Source organism: Eptesicus fuscus, chromosome 18 (genome assembly GCF_027574615.1).
Source record: "Eptesicus fuscus isolate TK198812 chromosome 18, DD_ASM_mEF_20220401, whole genome shotgun sequence".
NCBI classification, from domain to species: domain Eukaryota; kingdom Metazoa; phylum Chordata; class Mammalia; order Chiroptera; family Vespertilionidae; genus Eptesicus; species Eptesicus fuscus.
The window spans coordinates 35897534-35918183 of NC_072490.1; the positions used below are offsets into that span (position 1 = coordinate 35897534).

The 20650-nt window shown below is 39.5% G+C and overlaps 1 protein-coding gene across 3 annotated transcripts in view; it reads right to left on the bottom strand.

Annotated features, from left to right (window-relative positions):
• Positions 1-20650, bottom strand: part of ATG7 (autophagy related 7) — a 320218-nt gene that overhangs the window by 197058 nt on the left and 102510 nt on the right. For all 3 annotated transcript variants that reach the window (XM_054708192.1, XM_054708191.1, XM_028127347.2), the window contains exons 4-7: positions 18219-18336; positions 16054-16131; positions 12354-12470; positions 10787-10936 (exon numbers count right to left, since the gene is read on the bottom strand). In XM_054708192.1, the coding sequence (XP_054564167.1) occupies positions 10787-10936; positions 12354-12470; positions 16054-16131; positions 18219-18336 (463 nt within the window). The remainder of the gene's footprint in view (positions 1-10786; positions 10937-12353; positions 12471-16053; positions 16132-18218; positions 18337-20650) is intronic.

Here is a 20650-nt window from a genome sequence, read left to right on the forward strand (position 1 = left end):
TTCCTACTCCCACAACTCTGACCTCTGTCTAAAAAACTTGACTCAACTTCAAATACCAATTCTTCAGTGATGACTCCCCGTGCCTAACGTGGTCACTCTGTTCTTTCTGCTTCCACAGCATTTTGAACGTTATACATAACATTTTCACTTTTTCTGTCTCCTTTCTCTCAAAAGACAATAAATGCTGAGCACCTAGCTCTTGATTTCTAAATACCATTCTCCAATAAAAGGAATCAGGGCTCCTTGGACACGTGGCTAATTCTAGGGCTGAGGCAGGAAAAAAAAAGAGGAACCTGGAGCATCTTGTATATTAGAAAGGAAGGAAGTGCACAATAAACAAAAGGATAGGATGTCAAGGGGACACCAGAGCCAACTGAAAGGCCTGGGAGGGGCAGGTGTGGGGGGAAGGGGATCAATGGGGGGGAAAAAACAAAGGGAAGAGCTGTAATACTTTCAACAATAAAGACAAATTTTACGAAGTGTTTGTGTGGTTTTTTTTACCCTGATAAAAAGAACAAAGAACTCTCAATGGCCAAGGTTGGACCAATATGGGCAACAAAACAAATAACATCATATGATTCTATAACCCATAATATAAAATAAATTTCTATGAAACCATTCTGATATAAATGATGGATAAGTAAACATGTAAAGGTAAAGGAACAAGTCTTCCTCTCAGATTTCCAAACAATATATGTAGATACATACTGCCCCCTCCAGGAGTAGAGCTTAATCCTTCTCCTCATTGAGAGCAGTTGGAGTTAGTGAATCACATCCAAAGAAAAAATAGTAACCTTGCAGTGGAGAAACCTGGCAAACACTACCTAACCAAGTGATCAAGTTTAACACCACCAGGGATGCTATGTGGATATCAGGTACCTTCTGATATGATGTGATGAAAAGGGTGTTTCACCTCAGCGGTATTCTTTCCAAAAACCTGTAACCCCAGTCTAATAATGAAAAAGACAACATTAGCCCGGCCAGTGTGGCTCAGTGGTTGAACATCGACCTATGAAGCAGGAGGTCAGGGTTAGATTCCCGGTCAGGGCACACAACTGGGTTATGGCTGATCCTCAGTAGGGGCGTGCAGGAGGCAGCCAATCAATGATTCTCTGTCATCATTGATGTTTCTTATGTCTCTCTCCCTCTCCCTTCCTCTCTGAAATAAAAAAATATATATATTTAAAAAGACATTAGATAAACCCAAATTAAGTGGCATTCTACCAAAATAACTGCCAAGTACTCCTTAAAACTGTCAAGGTCATCAAAAACAAGGAAAGTCTGAGAAACTGTCTGAGAGGAGGCCTGACAACAAAATGCAATGTAGGACTGCTGGCTCCTAACCCTCGCCTGCCTGCCTGCCTGATTGCCCCTAACTGCTTCTGCCTACCAGCCTGTTTGCCCCCTAACTGCTCCCCTGCCAGCCTGATTGATGTCTAACTGCTCCCCTGCCGGCCCGATCACCCCCAACTGCCCTCCCTACTGGCTCGATCGCCCCCAACTGCCCTCCCCTGCCGGCCTGGTCACCCCCAACTGACCTCCCCTGCAGGCCTGATTGCCTGCAACTGCCCTCCCCTGCTGGCCTGGTCACCCCCAATTGCCCTCCCCTGCCGGCCCAATTGCCCTCCCCTGCCGGCCCGATTGCCCCCAACGGCCCTCCCCTGCTGGCCTATTCGCCCCCAACTGCCCTTCCCTGCCAGCCTGATCACCCACAACTGCCCTCCCCTGCCGGCCATCTTGTGGTGGCCATCTTGTGGCAGCCATCTTGTGATGACGTGGAGGTGACCATCTTGTGATGACATGAGGGCATCGTGCAAGGGAGCGAGGGCCACTTAGGCTTTTATTAGTATAGATGACTAGTCTCATCACTGGAGATTTGGAATCACTAATAATGTTGTTAGCAGAAATGCCCATGTACAGACTTTTCATGTTCAGTACCATCTCATTTAATCCTCACTACAACTCCATGAAGAAGGTACTATTATTTTCCCCATGATTCACTTGTGACAGAGGGTATGTGCTGGATAAACTACAAAAGTAATCATCGCTTAAACTTCAATTAAAAAAAAAATAAAAATCAAGGGCATTTACAACTGTTACCCAGCAAGAAAAGAGGAGAGAAGGGAGAAATTAGCATTCTATTTCTCTAACACTTGAAATGGGTTAGAAAAGAAATGGCCTGATGCGATTAAAAACAAAAAAAAGCATTGGCTGAAGCAGTATGTGTTCTAATCCTGCAGCTCATTGATTTTAAGATCTTGGGGAAATTCTTTCCTCACCTCTAAAATGAAGGAGTTGAATCATTTTATCTAAAGGGATTCCTTCAAGCTCCAGAATTATAGAACTTCAAAGAACATTAAAGAGAAAAAAAAAATCCTACATAGGTTACAAAACAAGACAGATAATATTATTAAGGTTCAATTATATAGGGTGTCTAAAGGCTATTCAATTTATTTAGGAAGAACCTACACAGCATCAATCCAGAAAATGCCATTCATATAGAGATTTTGTGTTTCAATTTTCAAATGTGACTCCATAAACCTGGGCTCTGATCAAATGTCCTGAGTTACTCTCATGCAACTTTGGACAATTTATTTAACCTCTCTATGCCTTAGTTTTCTCATCCATAGGATAACTCTCACCTGCACTTAGCAAAGACATAGGCAAGCACTCAACAAATAGTGACTATACCACAATGTAAGTAAACTCTACTATAATAACTTCACTCACCTATTTGTTCATTTCAGTCTATCACCATTACATAATTATCTATCTTTAGTAACAAAGTTATCTTTTATTAACTGGTAGAGAGAAGAAGTGGATAAGTTCTAGTTGATCAAATATTCTCCAGGTCTAGGTTTTATCATCTGCAAATGTAGAGTTGGGACTAAGTGGTACTCAAAGTATATAAATTAGAATGTTATATTACATACTACAAGTGGATGACTAATTTCAAAGAATGAGCATATTTCTGACACTAAATACAAAGGCAATGAGATAGGAAGGTAATAAGAAAAAAAGAAAACTTTTTTTGAGCAGAAAAGATCAGGAATAAGTTCTTAGAGCAACATGACCTAAGATGAGCTACAGAAAAGGAATGAACTGCTGAAGAGAAATCTATCACTTACCCATAAAGGGAGGTCAGCGTGAAAATGCTTTGAAGTAACCCTCCTACTCACATGAGGCAAGCATCTGGACAGAAAAATGACAGAATCCATTTGACACTAGGCTGAACATCATTTAATAATCGTTTGATTTTTTTAAAGTGACTCCAAAACCTGTTAAGTGCTTTAGAAACTAAATCAGGAAGCTCAGTTATTGTAGAAATACAATGGAATACTATGCCGCTATAAAAAAGAAGGAATTTTTACCATTTGCAACAGCATGGATGGAACTGGAGAGCATCATGCTAGCAAAATAAGCCAGTTGGAGAAAGATAATATCACATGATCTCATTCATATGTGGAATATAATGATCAACATAATTTGATGAACAAGAATAGATCCAGAGACAAATCGGGGGGGGGGGGGCGGAGAGGATTAGAGAGTAACCAAAGGACTTATATGCATGCATATTAATATAACCAATGGACACAGACACTGGGGTGGTGGGGGACTGCCTGGGGTGGGAATGGCTGGGGAGAAGGGGAGTCAATTGGGGAAAAAGAAGACATATGTAAAACTTTAAACAATAAAAAAAATCATAAAATACAAAAATAAAAAACAAACAAAAAAATAATCATTAACAAGGAGTTCTGGGTTCTAGAACTGGTTTTGCCGCAAATTCATTGTGTGAACTTATACAAATCACTTCCTTTTATGATACAAATCAGTAGAAAGAAGCAAAATGTAATTGGAAAAATACTTTGTTTAAAAGGTTTATGAAATAAATATTTCTCTCTACTTGGCTGAGAGCATACAACTCAATGAAGTGGTCCAGTCATGATCTGTCTATGGTCCACCCAGCAATTTGCTGAAAAAGTACAACATGAGAAAGGACAGGAGGGAAATTGTCAACTTGAGTGTCTGAGAAATTTTTACCCTAATCCCATTAAACATGTACATCTGACAAATGGCTATTACCTAAACATTTGATATAACAGAAAATGCATAAAAGAAATTACATGTTTTAAAAGTATGAGAAAATTATTCAATTCTCTAATGCTCGGTGATATAACAGACAGTTGCCAAGATGCAAAGATCGCTAAGTGAAGAGCCCACTAAGAGCATACCAATGCTATTGCTCTCGTCTAAAGATTCTAAAGCCCTAGAATTAAAGCCTAATGGTTTTGAAATTACAAAACATTTCCCAAACATCCAATCTTCAATAACTGCTTTGAAGAAAACAGAAGACTCAAACAAGCTTTCCAGAAAGATTAGCAATGGGGTAACTACTTAGGCTACTTTCAACGCAATTACAAGAACTATTTGTTGTAACAATATGGTGCCATCATGACTTGTAAGTGGAATCAACATTTTATTGAGGGAAATAAAACTTAAACAATGCTCATTTTCAACTAACCAAATGTATACAACATTCAATGCTGATAAGGGTACATTATTGGCAAGAGAGAAAATTGGCAGTTTGGGCCAATAGTTATAAGCAGTGGTGTGCTAGAGATGGCTTGGGAGAGCCTACTTTCTCTTCCCATCTCCGAATAATGTGACTTCACAATGGTGGCTTGAAATTGGCTGTGATGGGATCACTGACACCATGAAAATAAGCAAACACTACAAAATCAGGGTCCCCTAGCCCCAAAAGCCAATTGTCAAATGGACAACTTTTGATTTTAAGCCTTAAAATATTCAAACTCTTCAACCCAGTAATTCCACATCTAGAAGTGTAAGGAAATAATTCAAAATAGGAAAGAGGGGAGGAATTTCATGCACAAAGAAGCTCCTAATAGTAAATAAGTATAAAAAATCTAAATGTAAAATTTGGTAAAATAAATTATCAAATGTATCAACTTAAAAGGATGTTGATATAGAGCATAATACTATTATGCTAAAACTAGTGGCCTGGTGCACAAATTCGTGCACACTGAAAGGAAATTAAGTAGAAGAAATATTTTAATATTGCTATTGGCCCTCTCTCTATAATAGAAGTGTCAACCAAATTCATGATCGACAATGACAGATGGAAACACACATGTGCAATTGGTGCCAGAGAGAGCTTTATATGTATCATGCATGCGCAAGTCAACTTAACCTTTTATAGATATATAACAAATTTGCTTAATTAGACCTGCTTTCTGATTTTGCTAAACTTTTCCAGCCCAGTGAATTACCCCAACTTTCAGGTAATTGTCAGCAACACAGCAGTAAATATCAACATGAAGCAGACTATTATTGTAGATCATGCTGGGAGAACAAAGGGTAAAATATTTAACTGCAGCAGTGTTTGACTATATTCTGTGCAGTGAGAAAACCTGAAGTCATTTTCAAGGTCCACCATTCCTTACTTCCTTTCAGTTGGGTCAAGTCTCTAAGCTTTCTAAATCTCTATTTTCCAGCTAATGAAAAGAAAATGGGATTCCACCGAATCTCCTATCTACCTACTCCAGTACTTCTGTGAAGATCAAATGAGATGAGGCACAGGAAAACACTTCACAGACATTTGGTTACAGTGTAAAGTGTTTGCACCTGGCTATAAAGCAAGTCGTGTTCCTGGGCTGCAGAAACTACAAGGAAGCTAGTCGTCACTAGGGAGAGGAAGCCAGGCATTGCTATGTGACATCATTACCTGGATGGACACTTAGCATATTAGCCTTTTATATATATATATATGTATAGATAGATAGATAGATAGATAGATAGATAATACAATAAAACAGAATATAGTAAAATCTTTGTCTTTAAAAGATAGGCAGAAAAAAATTAGGAGGAAATATACAAAATGCTTACTTAAAAAAAAATCCAAAAACTTAAATAGTTGAAGAGCTTTATAATACTTCAAAAACAGAAAGATACAGGTAGATATAAAATGAATGAAACCATGCCTAGTACAGTTCATTTATCTGCCAATATTCTCGAAATAGGTACACAGCACTGTCCAAAATATAGGTGATGAACTATTTGTGAGTCCTAAATCATTTAGTGGGTCACAACTATCATTTTTAAAAAAAAAGATAAAACAGAATAGGATAGAAAATAAGCAGAGTAAAGTATTATTTTGTTAAAGTTTTGTTTTAGTTATATATGTGTGTGTGTGTGTATATATATGTGTGTGTGTATATATATATATATATATATATATATATATATAAAGACACACATAAATATGATTATTGAGTCATAATGTAACAGGTGTTTTTAACTATCAGTAACAGTCAAAGTTTGGAATTAGCGATCATCTTAAAAACCATAAGTCAGCCAAGAAATGAGAGAAAACCAATCAAAGATGCATTTGCTATTGAGTTTTAATTTTAAGAAAGCAGTGAACTGGTAAAAGCTTCCTGAATTGTCTAGGGATTTCTGAACTGATAACCCTGCAAATCCCACGAGGGCTTCTCTAGCAGGCAGACTAGTCCTAATTTCTTCAGGTATTTTTGAAATCCAAAAAGGCAAGGAAGTCTGCCTTTCTTTGGTAAAGGCAAAGTTGGCAGCATGACTCAGGGCCTCAAAATTCCATTTTAATAGAATAGCTGGAGACTGAAGTTAGTTCAAAGAAAAGAATTTTCTTTTGAAAATGAAAACTGACAAACTTATTCTAAGAAAATACAGTGGGAACAATTATAACATGTGAGTAAAACTTAATAAAGCCGGTTTATATCCATCATCTGTTAATTCTCAAACCATCTACAAGGAAGAGGGTGTTATTCCTGGACACTTGTGCATGAGAAGGGAGCTGACTCAGAAAGTTTGGCTCGTGAAGTTGCAGTTGGGACCCAAAATCTGGCCCTCTTACTCTATCACAACATGCTCTGAGCCAAGGAGAGAAAAGGGATGCTTCTTTTTCCATTACATGAAGCATTCTGACTGTAGGAGGTAAGGTTATTCACAAGAAAATAGGCCATTCCATTCTCTAACCTCATTCCCCTTCTCCTCATCTATAAAATGGGAACAATAGTACTCACTTTGCATGGTGTTGGAAGGATTATGGATAGCAAGTATAAGTAACTAGCTCTGTGTTGGGCACACAGTCAGAACTTAGGGCACAGTAGCTGCAGCTGCTGTTGGCTAAGCGGACAGTGAGGAATCATGATTCTCTTTGGGGGCAGGTACCCACTCTCTCCCAGCCAGCTGAGGCTCCAGACATCAGTGAGCAGCATCTTTGGATGCAAAGGCCCCACTCTGGCTTGGAGCAGAGATGAGCCATCTCCCTCCTTATCTCAACAATCCCACAGGATCCTGCAGGCAGGCTAAGCCCTGTCCTTCTCTTTATCTTCCTCTGAGCCAGGGACCCAAACAGGACTCATGAATGGATTTCAGTGTTCTGTGGATCCTCTGACATTAGATATTAGACCTGTGCACAGATATGTATTTTTCTGTGATGAGGATCCATTAGTTCCACCAAATTCTCAAAGAGGTTATTCATCACCACCCCGTCCCAAATTAAGAACTACTTCTCTAAATTACCCATTGCAAATCACATACCTCCCTTATATTCCTTCTCCAGTCAGAACACTAAGCAGGTCTGTGACTTATACTAGACATAAACTTAAGTGGGACAATTTGGGAAAGCCTTTATAATATAAATGGCCTTAATCAGATAGCAGAATACTCACATTGAAGAAAACACTATAATGAGCCATACTAAGAGTGACCTACTACTTATTAAACGCCTACTGTGTGTCAGGTACTGACCCAGTTGCCTCACATATGTGAGCTCTAATCCTCACAACTCATACATGCATCCATTCTTCCTTGTATTTTATACACCAGGCAAGATACTACAGGATGCAGATGCAATGGGTGATAAAGCAAAGATAGGGTACCTGCCATCAAGAAGCTTACATTTACATGAGAGAAAAAGATATTAATCAAAGATAACCCAAGAAAACGTACAATTACAACTGTACTAAACATTGCAAAGAAAAACTACACAGTGCTATGAGAGCCCAATGCAAGTATGACAACCCTTTTTACAGAGGTCAGGGAGGGTTTCTCTGAGGAATCATGATTAAGTTTAAATTCAAAGAAAGAATAAATACTTCACTGGGCTAAAGGGAGAGATGGAGGTAGGGTGGAAGAGGCAGAGAGAAAAGAGAGAAAAGGGCTTTCCAGGCAAAAGGCACGTGTAAAAGCCCTGTGCTGTGGCAGGAGAGCACCTAGCAGCACCTTTGAGGTGTGGCGAGATGCAAAAACAAGAGGGAATGCGGACTGACTAGGGGCTGGAACTGCACAGGGGCCAGGTCACGGAAAGTCTATGTGCCATATTAAGGAATTTGGATATTATTCTTAGAGTTCAGGGAAGAAGACATTGCTAGTTTTATTTGGAGAGTGACACGATCAGATTTGCTTTTCAAAGAATTGCTTTGGATAATATGGGGACAGATTAAAGGGAGGTCAGAGCAGACACAAAGAGATGATTAGGAAGCTATTGCAGTAAAGCAAATGAAAGATCCCAGCAGCTTAGAGTGGGATGGTGGCAGAAGAAATACAAAGGTGGCAGACTAAGAGAAGTTTAGGACAGAAAATCCATAGGATATGGGGGTGGTAAAGGACAGAGAGGGGTCTGGCAGGCTGCCCAGATCTCTGGCTCTCATGGCTAGATGGAAGGTGGTATCACTGCAAGACATTGATGCCCAGAAGAGGATCAGATTTGAAATGAAGATTATGAGTTCAGCTTAAAGATATTGAATTTGAGGGGGTGGAGAAAGCAGGCAACTGGGTAATGTGGTCTGGGGTCCAGAGGGAGGTTCATAATGGAGGAAGTGGTTACAGGGATCAGGGACACAGTGAGATCCTCCAGAAAAGAAATCAGACTGAAAGGAGAGGAATAGGGAGTGATGCCAACATTTCTCCATCTTACATGTGAGGACACCAATGCTCACAGAGAAACAGTGACGTGCCCACGCTTTTCAAAGTGCTGGTGAGAGGAGGAGGCAGAGAAAAAAGTAAAACACGAAGCCAGAGCTCAACTGCAGGAGTTCACACTGAAAAGAATGCCTATTTTTTGAAGAATAAGGCAAAAGCCTTCAAGGACACTTCATGAATCAGGAACACTAAAGAGAAACTGGACTTATGTGAAAGAGTGAACTAGATTAATAAAAATAAAAGCAGAAACAACTTCAAGGTTGCACAGAAATCTACTTTCCCTGAAGCCTTTTGTGACTAGACCAGTCCAAAATGGTCTCTCCCTCCTCTCAATACTCACACATCAGATGCCCATTAAGTGTCAGGCATTCCACTAAATGTTGAAGACACAGTATGGGGTCAAAGATGATTTCTGTGCTAAAGTTGTTCACAGGCTGGTTAGGGAGAAGAAGCAGGCAGATAAACAAATCAACAATGACAGTAGAGCTCAGTCAGTGCTAGGAGAGAGGCTGCTACCCAAACACAGAAGAGGGCTATCAAACAGTGATGAACCAGCCCAGCCAGCATGGCTCAGTGGTTGAGCGTCGACCAATGAACCAGGAGGTCACAGTTCGATTCCCAGTTGGGGCACATGCCCCAGTTGCAGGCAGGAGGAAGCTGATCAATGATTCTCTCTCATCATTAATGTTTCTCTCTCTCTTTCTCCCTTCCTCTCTGAAATCAATAAAAATGTATTTTGAAAAAACAGTGATGAACCAGAAAAGGGGTGAGATCCTAGCCAGGTGAAGGAAAGAAACAGAAATAAAGACATTTCTGAAGGCACAGAAGGGGAGGAGAGGGGTGGGGGAGGGGAAAGGAGGAGGAGAAAGGGGGCGGGGAGAGGGGAGAAGCATTGGACATTTGGAAGGCATAGTTTTAGACAGAACATAGGATGCCTCTTGAGGGATGAAGCTAGAATGATGGACAGGAACTAGTTTGAAAAGGCCCTGAATGCCAACCTAATTTGTTTTATTTTATCCTGAAGTTAACAGGAACCACAGAAAAGTGACATGATCAAATTTACATGTTAGAAAATGCATTTGGGCAGTACTGTGAGGGACAGATGGGACATTCGGGACCACAGATGGAGAGGTTGCCCAGGAGGCCATGAAGCTCCTATGAGGCCATCCATCTGCACAGTTTCTGGTGAACCTTTCTAGAACAAGATGGGGCACAAACATCCAAAGTATCGATCATATCATTTCATTGGCACTTCTCTTCTACTACCTGAATTTTTAGTTAACTTTCCACAAGTCATGTCTCATCTCCCTGGGGGTTGTCTAATGAAAACAGACAAACTTAGTTGGAGCAATGGTTTAAGAGGAAAAAGGTGAAAGATGAGGCAGGAAAGTAAGCTTGGAGCCAGAAGGAAGACACCATTAACTCTTGATCAATAAATGATATAGCGAATGTGAGCAGTTTGAGGCAGGCCCTTCTTTAGTATTGGTGTACAAGATGGAAGCAAGAAGACTCTGCTTGTCCAGAACTACAGTGGTAGCTCTGGGAATAAATTAAAACTTACATACAAAATATATTGGGGAGGAAAACTGAAATAATTTCATTGCTAATGGGAAGCAAGGAATCCAAAATTACTCTGAGGTGCAACAGAGCTAGAAAATTCTGAAGAAGGAGCTGATCTGGGAACTGCAGTGTGGGAGAGAATGAAGATAATGAAATGTTCTGAAACATTCTTTGGAGGGATAAAGAAATCAAAATGAGTTTGAATTTTTCAGTGGTCTATCATAAAATTATACTCAGTTTCTCTGACCTTTGTCCTTTGATCTTGGAAGAAATCACTATAGTGTTTAAGCAAGGAAACCAGCACCGTGTTCTCATCATACTTGATTAAGAAGTAAGGTAATGCTGGGACTCCTTCAGCTTGACAAAGATCATCATATGCACGCTCAAGGGCTTGAATCTGAAAATAGGAAACATTGAGTTATTCTCCAGGAATTACATATATGGTGCTGAGCTAAAAACTGACATATAATAAATGGTAATTTCAAGCCAGAAGACTGGAAATGACTGATCACATCCCTATTATCTTTTGCAGCAAATGAACATAAGAGTGACCCAAATAATGCCACTCACTTTTATATAATATTTTTCACATGCATGGTGGTGTCTCTTAGGGGCACAAAAGGACATTTTATGGTACGCATGGTAGTTCTCTAAGATATGAACCACAAAGGTTGAGAGAGGTCTCCAAACATTATTTCTCTTCTGGGATAACCAAGCATGATTCTATGATTGATGAATTTTAACCTGAACCGTTTCATAATCTTTAACGATTTGAGAACATTTCTGTCTTGAAAGAAACCTCACACCCATCAACAGCCAATTCCCATGTATAATCCTTTCTCCCAGCTTATATTTCTCCTTGGGAAATTAGACCATGTTATCCAGTTGCCTGCTTTCTCCTGAACCATTGCATAAACTTTAACAGTTTTATTGAGACACATTCACTTACTAAACAACTGACCCATTTATAGTGCACAATTCAATGTTGTTTTTAGCATGTTCACAGGATTATGCAACCATAACCACGATTTGAGAACATTTTTGTCTTAAAAGAAACCTCATACCCATCAACAGCCAATTCCCATGTATAATCCTTTCTCTCAACTTATATTTCTCCTTGGGAAATTAGTTCCACAAAACCATATCCTTTGACGTTTCTTAGTAAACACACTTATTATTTTTTAATCAGTAAAGGCTGCTCCCTGGTTTCAGAATTCAGGGTTTTAGTGACTGATGTGCTTCATGAATTCAAATCATTTTGCCACTCAATTTTTGCTTCAATAACAGTCAGAATTCTTTGGTTTAGGACTGTGTTCTATCAGCCTGATTATTTTCATTGCTCTTTTCTGGACCATTTCTAATGACCTTATTATCTTTCTTAAACTGCAAAGACTAGCTCTGCATGTACCATTCCGGACACAGAAGTTCTGCAACTTGGCATGAGGGAAGAAGAATGTCTTCTATTTGGTTTCAAAGGCTCTCATTCCAAAGTATAGTGCCTTATGATCCCCCCACTGAAAGTGAAAACCCCATTTTAGAAAAGTCTTTTTTAAATGTTCCTATAATTCCCCCCTACTGGCTTAGAATTTTACCAAATGTCACTGGAAGCCTGGAAAATTATTGCTCACTACTTCTTCAAAAGGATTTTATAAACATTTTGTAAATAAACCTGCTCCAAGTACCATCATTGCAAGATTCCATAGTGACCAGCTCTTCATTCAGACAAGTGTCTATCTGTCTTTAGAATGTACTAGATAAACTAAGCTTGCATGTTAAATCCAATTGTACCTGCATTTTGCTTTATTTGTTGATACCTGTTTTGGTGAAAACCTTTGATCCAAGCCCACTGGCCCCTGAATGAGGGGTATACTCTCAGGAAGGCAGAGAGCAGGGGAGCAAAACCAATAATAGAAGTGGTACTTCTTCAGATCCTAAAAGAAAGAAAGAATGTAACAGGACATCAGAATAGCACCAATGATTACACTGAAATGCATCTATTAATGTAACGTCCCATAACCAGGTAAGACAGAAGACTGATGCACACAAGATATGACCAGCTTCTGAGAAATTCTCATCTCCAATAGAACTCATATTTCTGTCATTATTTCAAAATATTCCCACACACCACATACTACTATATCAAGATAAACATACTTTTTTGCCATGTGCTACAAAAAGTGTTCAGTCAGTAATTGACATCATTGTCATCATTGTTTAATACACAAAACCACCCTGGGCGGTAACTATTATCATCCCATTTTATAGACAGAAAACTAAAGCTTACAGAGGGGAGAAGAACTTGAATAAAACAATGTTATTAAAGAAGCTGTGCTTATTCATAATCTATATATGCTGAGATAGCATTGCTCTCAGAAATGCCTTATTGGTGAAATTCAAATCAACAACTATGAAGTACTTGCTATGTACAAGGCAAAACATTAGACACTGACAATAAGAAGATAAATAAAACCCAGGCCCAGCCCTTGGGCAGCTCACTTTCTGCACAAAGCAGAGATAATGTGAGTGCTATATGTGTCACAGAAGAGGTTCTAAGAACTAAAGAACTTCGGGCAAGGGATGCAGGAGAAAGAACTGTGAAGCTGCCCTAGATACTGTTCCCACTCAGGCTGAATGCTCTTGCCTCTGAATTCTTGCATCATTTGTGGCCTGAAAAACTCATGTATAGGAACCCATAGTTATGTAGCTATTTGACAGCTTACATGCCAGTCTGTTACCACTGACCACGATGCAATTTATTTGGCTAATTAATATTTCTTCTTAAATCTTGCTATGAATAAAAAGTGGATGATTGCTCCTTATTGAGATATAATTCACATACCATAAAATTCATGATGCTAAAGTATATAACTGAGTGGTCTATTTAGTATATTGACAAGGTTATACTACCATCACTACCAATTCTAGAACATTTCATCACCCCCCTACAAAAAAAATCACCAAAAAACCACTACCACAGCGATTTTCAACTGATGTGCCACAAAAAATTTTAAAATATACAATACCTGACTACTTAGTCAGGGGCACTGACCTCCTCTTCTCCCTTAGATTGTCAAATTTAAAAAATGACAACAGTCAACACAACAATAGCCAACCGGTGTGCATGAATCAAAATTATACCTATTTTTTATCAGATCGGCAAAAAATATATTTTTTGGTGTACTGCAGAATTTTAGTAATTAGTTTATGTGTACCAAGAGATGAAAAAGGTTGAAAATTGCTGCATTAGCAGAAAATTCCCATCCCCTGGAAACCACTAATCTATTTTGTCTCTATGTATTTGCCTTTTCTGCACTTTTCATCTGAATTAAATCATACTAGATGACTTTTTAAAATATAAACTTTATATATATGTGTGTGTGTGGGTGGGTTGGTGGGTGTGTCCAGCTGAGAAAGTCTAGTAATTACAATTTCTGCACTCTTTATTTCTGCCACTAATTGATCAATTAGGAATAAATTTTCTTTCAACAAGAGCAAAACAAACTACAAAACTGAAGTAATGAGGTGCCTGTTCCTTTGAGTCCTAAAAACAGCAGAAAAAAAAGAAACAACATCTCCAGAGATTATTTCTTTTTTGTACTTAAATGATTTGTCATAAATGACCTTTAGTAAAAGGTTAAACAATTCAAGATGAAGGACTTCACAATTTCTAAGGAGCTTTATCAGGTCATCCTCAAAAGTCCAAAGGCTTGAATTTCTTAGGATTCTTTTCAGGACACAAAAGGTCTTGATTAAATTAACATAAAGCCCTTTGTGCCTGAAGATTTTAAAAGATAAGAGACTTTTCATTCTTTTGAAGGTAGGCTAAGATTGCTCAGTAAAAGGGCAATAGGCTAACACACATACTGAGTCTGTGAAATGCCTTAAAACGTTAAGTGAGAGTGAATGTTATTTTTCTCTTTAAGTGCAAATTTTCAACTAGATTCCACTAACTAGAATTCTTGGTATAGAAAATATATTGATGTTAAAGTAACAAAACTAGAAATATTTAACTAGCACTATTTGTATCTATTCTAGTAGTAAACCTACAAAATTACTCAATTTTACAAATTACCAACATCAAATTGCACCTAGAAATTCCATAAAGAATTTAAAGCTTTTTCTGTACCCCCACTAATACACATTAAAGCAGTATAACTTGTTAGAAAATGTGATCCTTTTATACAGCTGCCCTTTGATATAGCTTCCAGTTTGATTCTTATCATTCTCTCAGTAAATCAGAGAGGCAGCATTCAGAGAAAAGGGAGGATTAGTTTGTAGGGGAGGAAAAAAACTAAGACTTATAACTTGGCAAAAAGAAGAAAAAAGAAAGAAAATGTGGGAAAGACAATTAACTGATGAAGCTGTAGTGAAGAACCACACTTAATGTACACCAATATCAATATCTTCATATGCCCCCTCCAAAGAATTTATTCTAAAGAAATAAAATGGACAAAGGGAGAAAAATATCAGTATGGCCAGTATCATTCACTGAAGCAAATTTTTTTAACAGTGAGTATTGGAAACAATCTAGCTGTACAAGAGTCTATAGAATATATACTCGACAGAATAGTATGTAGTCATGCTTTATTACAGAGGAAAAATTAGTTTTATATGTAGATGTATACAGATATATACACATATAAAACACAATGTGTTATTGAATTTTGCTTTATTGTGCCTTCACAGATGCTGTGTTTTTTACAAATTGAAGGCAAGACCTTCTACCAGCAAAAGATTATGACTCCCTTTCTTGCAAATACTAGCTTTACTGTAGTAGTCTGAAACCGAACATGCAATAGTTCCAAGGTATGCCTGTGCATTGCATATATATGTAGATATACACGTGTGTGTGTGTGTTGTGTGTGTGTGTGTGTGTGTGTGTGTGTGTCTCGCTGGTATCTCTACAACAGTGGTTGCCAACCTTTTGGACCTCGCAGACCACCATTTGGTGACTGCTGCTCTACAATATACCCTGACCACTTTCCCCATCACCAGGACCAGCTTCTTTCCCTTACTTCCCTAGGCAGCAGATGTTACCCTAATGTGATTTCTTTTCCTCTTTAAAGCTGACCTCAATGTTTATTTTAATTAGATATCACTTATATAAAACATTTTTCCTTCTTAACAAAACGTAACTGTGTGGACAAGCAAGGTAGTGTCATCTCTAGTCTACAGCAGCTTGAGGATGGCAAGGGTCCCCGAGAGATTACCTTTTTCTTATGTCAATGAACAAAGTAACCAAGCTCTGCAGGACTGTATTTAATAAAGACATTAGCAACAACCACTACTCCCTGAATCTGATTTTATTGTGTCCTGAATGATAAGAGTTTGATGACTGCGCTATATAAGCCATGAAATTATTACCAGTAATATGTATGGTTATACCAGTATGATCAGTAAGAATGAATTAATTTTGCATTGGTTTCGGGAGAAGAGAGCAGACTGTTTTATTGGCACAATGGGCTTGGCCAGGGCATGTGAGCATGTCCTGTGACCCAGAGTCCATTTACTTACTGCAAATGTCAAGAGGAGGAATTTGTTGAGGAGGACAGGGTTTCTGAGAGCAGCTCCTGATTTTATGGATTCCCATATCTGCCAGAAAAAAAAAAAAAGTGTCGAGGTAAGTTATCAGGTATCTCTGAGCTTTTCACTCTCAAGTGAAGCATAGAGCTGTATAGCCCCAAACTCTTCTTTCCCACAGGCCTGGCACCACTTTTCCCAGGCAATGAAGTTGGCCATTACCTCACTGCCCATTTCCCACTCCTCTCCACCAGCCACACTCTCATAACAGGCTGAGGAAAGTGAGAGAACCCAGAGGCCTCCTCTCGGTGGGTCTCAGCATGCCTCTGTTATTTCCTTCAACAAATGTTTCCTAGTATATATCAGGCACATCAGGGTTATAAAAATAAAAATTACCCTCAAGAAGCTTACAGTCTAGTGAGAGATTAAGGCATAAATATCCAAGTATACCACCAGGTAGGATGTGCATCCCAGAAGGATGTAGAATTCCTGAGAGGAACCCCACACTGGGCTGAAAGATGGGAGGGAAAAGAGCCAGGAAGGACTTATGGGAGGCAGTGATTTGAACTATGTAGAGGGGTTTCTTAAAGTCTTATTTTGGATTATTTCACCCTGAGATATGAAGGAAAGAGAATGAACTTCAAATTTATGAATACTCAGCAAGTTCTGTGACTAGAAGCAGAAGCTGGTACTGGTCAGCAGCTGCCTGTCACAAGATGTTTTAGTAGCTAATATTAGTTGCTAAACAGTGTGTCACTATGCAAGACAAATAAATGGTTCTTATGTGCCAATAAGAACCATTCCCTACATATGGGTAGAAGAGGGAATTAAGCAGAGAGAAGTTCCTGCTACTGAAATAATAACTGCGGAGGAGTGGACTGCTGCAGAGCAGACCCGAGCTTCTGATCAGCCAAGTGGGGGGATTTGTGGGGATAGTCCGAGCCCTGGGCTAGGAGTGAGGATTCCTGTGGGGAGCAACCTGCTTTTTCCATGATGGATTAAGACCTGACCCAACTTTGGAGCCGGCCTTTTAAATGTACAGCCAAAGCAGGAGCCCAGAAGCAGTCAAGCTGCAGGCCAAGAACAACCATCACCACGTGCATTCATCATGAGGGACAGAAGGGACACCTTCTTCAAGACCAACGGCAGGAAACTTCCTTCTCTGACCATGGCGTGCACTCACATTAAAAGACTCTTTTTTTTGTTGTTGTTATTGTTCGTTTGTTTTTAAATACATTTTTATTGATGTTTTTAGAAAGAGAGGTAGGGGACGAGGAGAGAGAGAGAGAGACAGAGAAAGAGAGAGAGAGGAGCACGGATGTGCAAGAGAAACATTGATCAGTTGCCTCCTGCATACACCTGGACTGGAGATCAAACCAGCAACTAGGTATGTGCCCTGACTAGGAATCAAACCTTTCGGTGCACAGGGTGACACTCAAATTGAGCCATACCAGCCAGGGCAAGACTCTATTATTTTTTTGAGACTAGTGTGAGGACCACTCAATTAAGTGGTTTAGAGGGCATTTAAATAAATTGTCCCCCCATTTTAGTTCTTCACACTAACTCAGATATGAAGAAGTAAAGGAAAGACATTCCAGGCAGTGAGAACATCGTGTCCTGAGAAAAGAGGAGAGAACAAAAAGCAAGTGAAGGAAGGAATGAGAAGTGATTTACTGTGACCGGGTTAGAGAAGGCAGGGGCAAGAGTGACAGGACAGAAAGGCCACGGAGGCCAGGACACGAGGGGCCGTGTAAATCACACGGCGTGGTTTAGATTTAGCCCTGAGGATACTAGAGAGACTACACTATCAGCTCCAACAGCACTCCAGTGCTTAGAACTGGAAAGCCTCTTCAAGGGGCACAAAGAACCCAAAGGCATTCAGACATAAAAACAGAACTCAGACAGAGGTCGAGCTGTTTCAGAATGTTATAACGGGCGATCAGCAGCAAAGCTTTTCACACACTGCCCTGCATTCTGGCCTAACCCCAGGTGAGAGCATCAGTGTCTTCTCTCTGACCTTCCCACCAACACAGAAGCGAACTATCTTTGAGTATCAACTATATACTAGTTTCTATGACAGATCCCTGCATCTGATCAGAAACACCATGCCTGCAGGACCACAGAAAATACAATGACTACATCATGTTTTCCCAGCTAACCTCATTTGCTGCTTGTTCCAAAAGTAGCTTCTTATCTGCAGCCTTGAAAGCCTCGAGTGTGTTGGTGTTATACAGTGTTCCAACAGCTGGGCAGCAATGGGCTGGGGTGGGAGCATTCCTGGATACAACAGAAACATGGTTAACAGGCACAGCTGGGACTCAGAGAGCCAGGGAATGACAAACACACTAGCACATCAGTGAGAGACAGAGGACAGTACTCTGGAGGAACAAATAGAAGACTGATTGTACATTTCTTTGGAAAAAGATGAATATATTGCTTAAAAAATAAAAACAGGCACTGAATCTCTCAAAAGCCTCTATATTCCCCTTACCCTAAACCCTAAGCATGCTGTTCTTCCACTGCCCCCCAAATATAAGTTCTTTCTCTATTTTTTATTTTTTTCCACCGTTAACCTGAAAGGGAAACATTATTTATTAAACTTCTACTGTGCCAAGAACTGTATAAGGCTTGAATTCTCATAACATGTTTAAATAACTTGCCTAAGGTCATATAAGAATAGGTAGAGCTAGAATCTAAAGTCAGAACTAGTTAACTCCAAGATACTATGCTGCCCACTCTTCACTCAGGCCTTCCCAGGGTTCAGGGCCCCATTCAAACCTTCCTCTTCCAGGAAGCCATCTCCCATTGTCTCTGGTAATGGTTTATATATAAAACAAAGTATAATATTTTAGAGTGTTTTCAAGACAAACAGTCATATCCCCCCCAATCAGAGGACAGTAAGCTCCTTAGGGGCCAGGAACATGACCCTCTCTTCTGACTGTCCCAGAACCAAGCCCAGCCCAAACAGGCTGTGAACAGAGCTGCTTATGAGCAAACCCCTGGTGGTTCTCTGAGTCACACAGACAAAATGTGTTACACCTGGGCCACCTGCCAATCCATCATGCCACGAGTGTATAGTACAATGCCCAGGAAGGCTTCACAGTCTTCAGAGTAATCAAAGTCAAGAGAGGGAAAGATGAGTTGATTCTGAACACAAACTCAGATGTGGAGAAATCTGCTCTCTTCTCTAAAATGATTAACTTGTGGTTTAGTGGTTACAGATGATGCTAAATAAAAAAATATCATCTCAGCAGCCTAATACTGTTGTCACTTAACAACTACTGCAGAAAAGAAAAATGCATTGGTATTTATTGCACTGATGGTAGCTGTATTTAAAAGACCTGGTGTCTCTTCATTCTAAGTCTGAGTAAAATTGGGTTCAGAGGAGCTGCAAGAAGAGATCTAAGCCTACAACAGGTGTGAAGGGGTCCAATAAGTGACAAAGAGTCTGCCAAATGCAGTCTGTAAGGCTCAAATGCCAAGCCCTGGGGTGAAGCATTTTTCAATGTCCAGAGCCTTCCTTTGGGAGCTGATAAGTTAGCAATCACAGGCTGTTTGTCACCAGTCTACCCCAACATAAGAATATTTTTAATCCAGGTAAAATGAGGCCATCAAAAATAGTCCTGATGAGAAAATGATATCATGAAGAGGTGAGATTAAGCCTAGAGGGAAAAAGGAAGAAATGGAGAAGTTGAAAAACTAGACCTACATTGTGCTGAAGAAAACACTGCTGAAACAGAAGGAAGAGGATAAGATCTAATTTAGATACAAGCACAAGAGGAGGAAGATACTCTCCTTCCTAAATGTCCAAAAGTCCTGGGTGTGTGAAAGCCATGCCCAAGCCTTGCTCTGAGAGTGGAAGAAACCACATCATGAGAATTCAAGCAACTGCCAGGACAGCTATGCTCCTAGAACATCAGTGCTCATGCAATTAGTGAGTGAGAACCAGAGGACGTTTCAACAGAGAAGCATTTTTCATGATTAAAGTTCTACCAGGGGAAGTGACCCGGGAAACAAATATAAAAAGTGACCTTGGGAAAGAAAACCATTCTTCTAGATTTTCAAGGTTCAAGTTCCATTTGTTCCACAAAGATGTGGCTCAGATGAGAACTGGAAAGAGCCCTAGACTTGGAAACAAGAGACTTTAGTTCAAATTCTAGTCCTGAACACTTGTTAAGTTTAGTTTTCTATAATTCCATTTACATGAAATGTCCAGAATAGGCAAATCTATGGACAGAAAGTAGATTTGTGGTTGTCTAGGGTTGGAGGGAGGGAGAAGAGAGGAATGAAGAGTGACTGCTAATGAGTACAGGGGTTTCTTTTGGAGGGTGACGAAAATGTCCTGGAATTAGATGGTGGTGGTGGTTTGCACAACCTGGTGGATATACTAAAAGCCACTGAATTGTACATTTTTAAATGGTGAGTTTTATGGTATATAAATTATACCTCAATAAAGCTGTTTAAAAAAACAGAATTAGAAATCTTCCCTACAGCCAACAGTGAACTCAAAATGATGTGTACACTAACCTTAAAGACTGGATCTCATAAAGGCCTGAGCCCAGGCCTGTTATCTCTGAAAATTTGGCTTTCA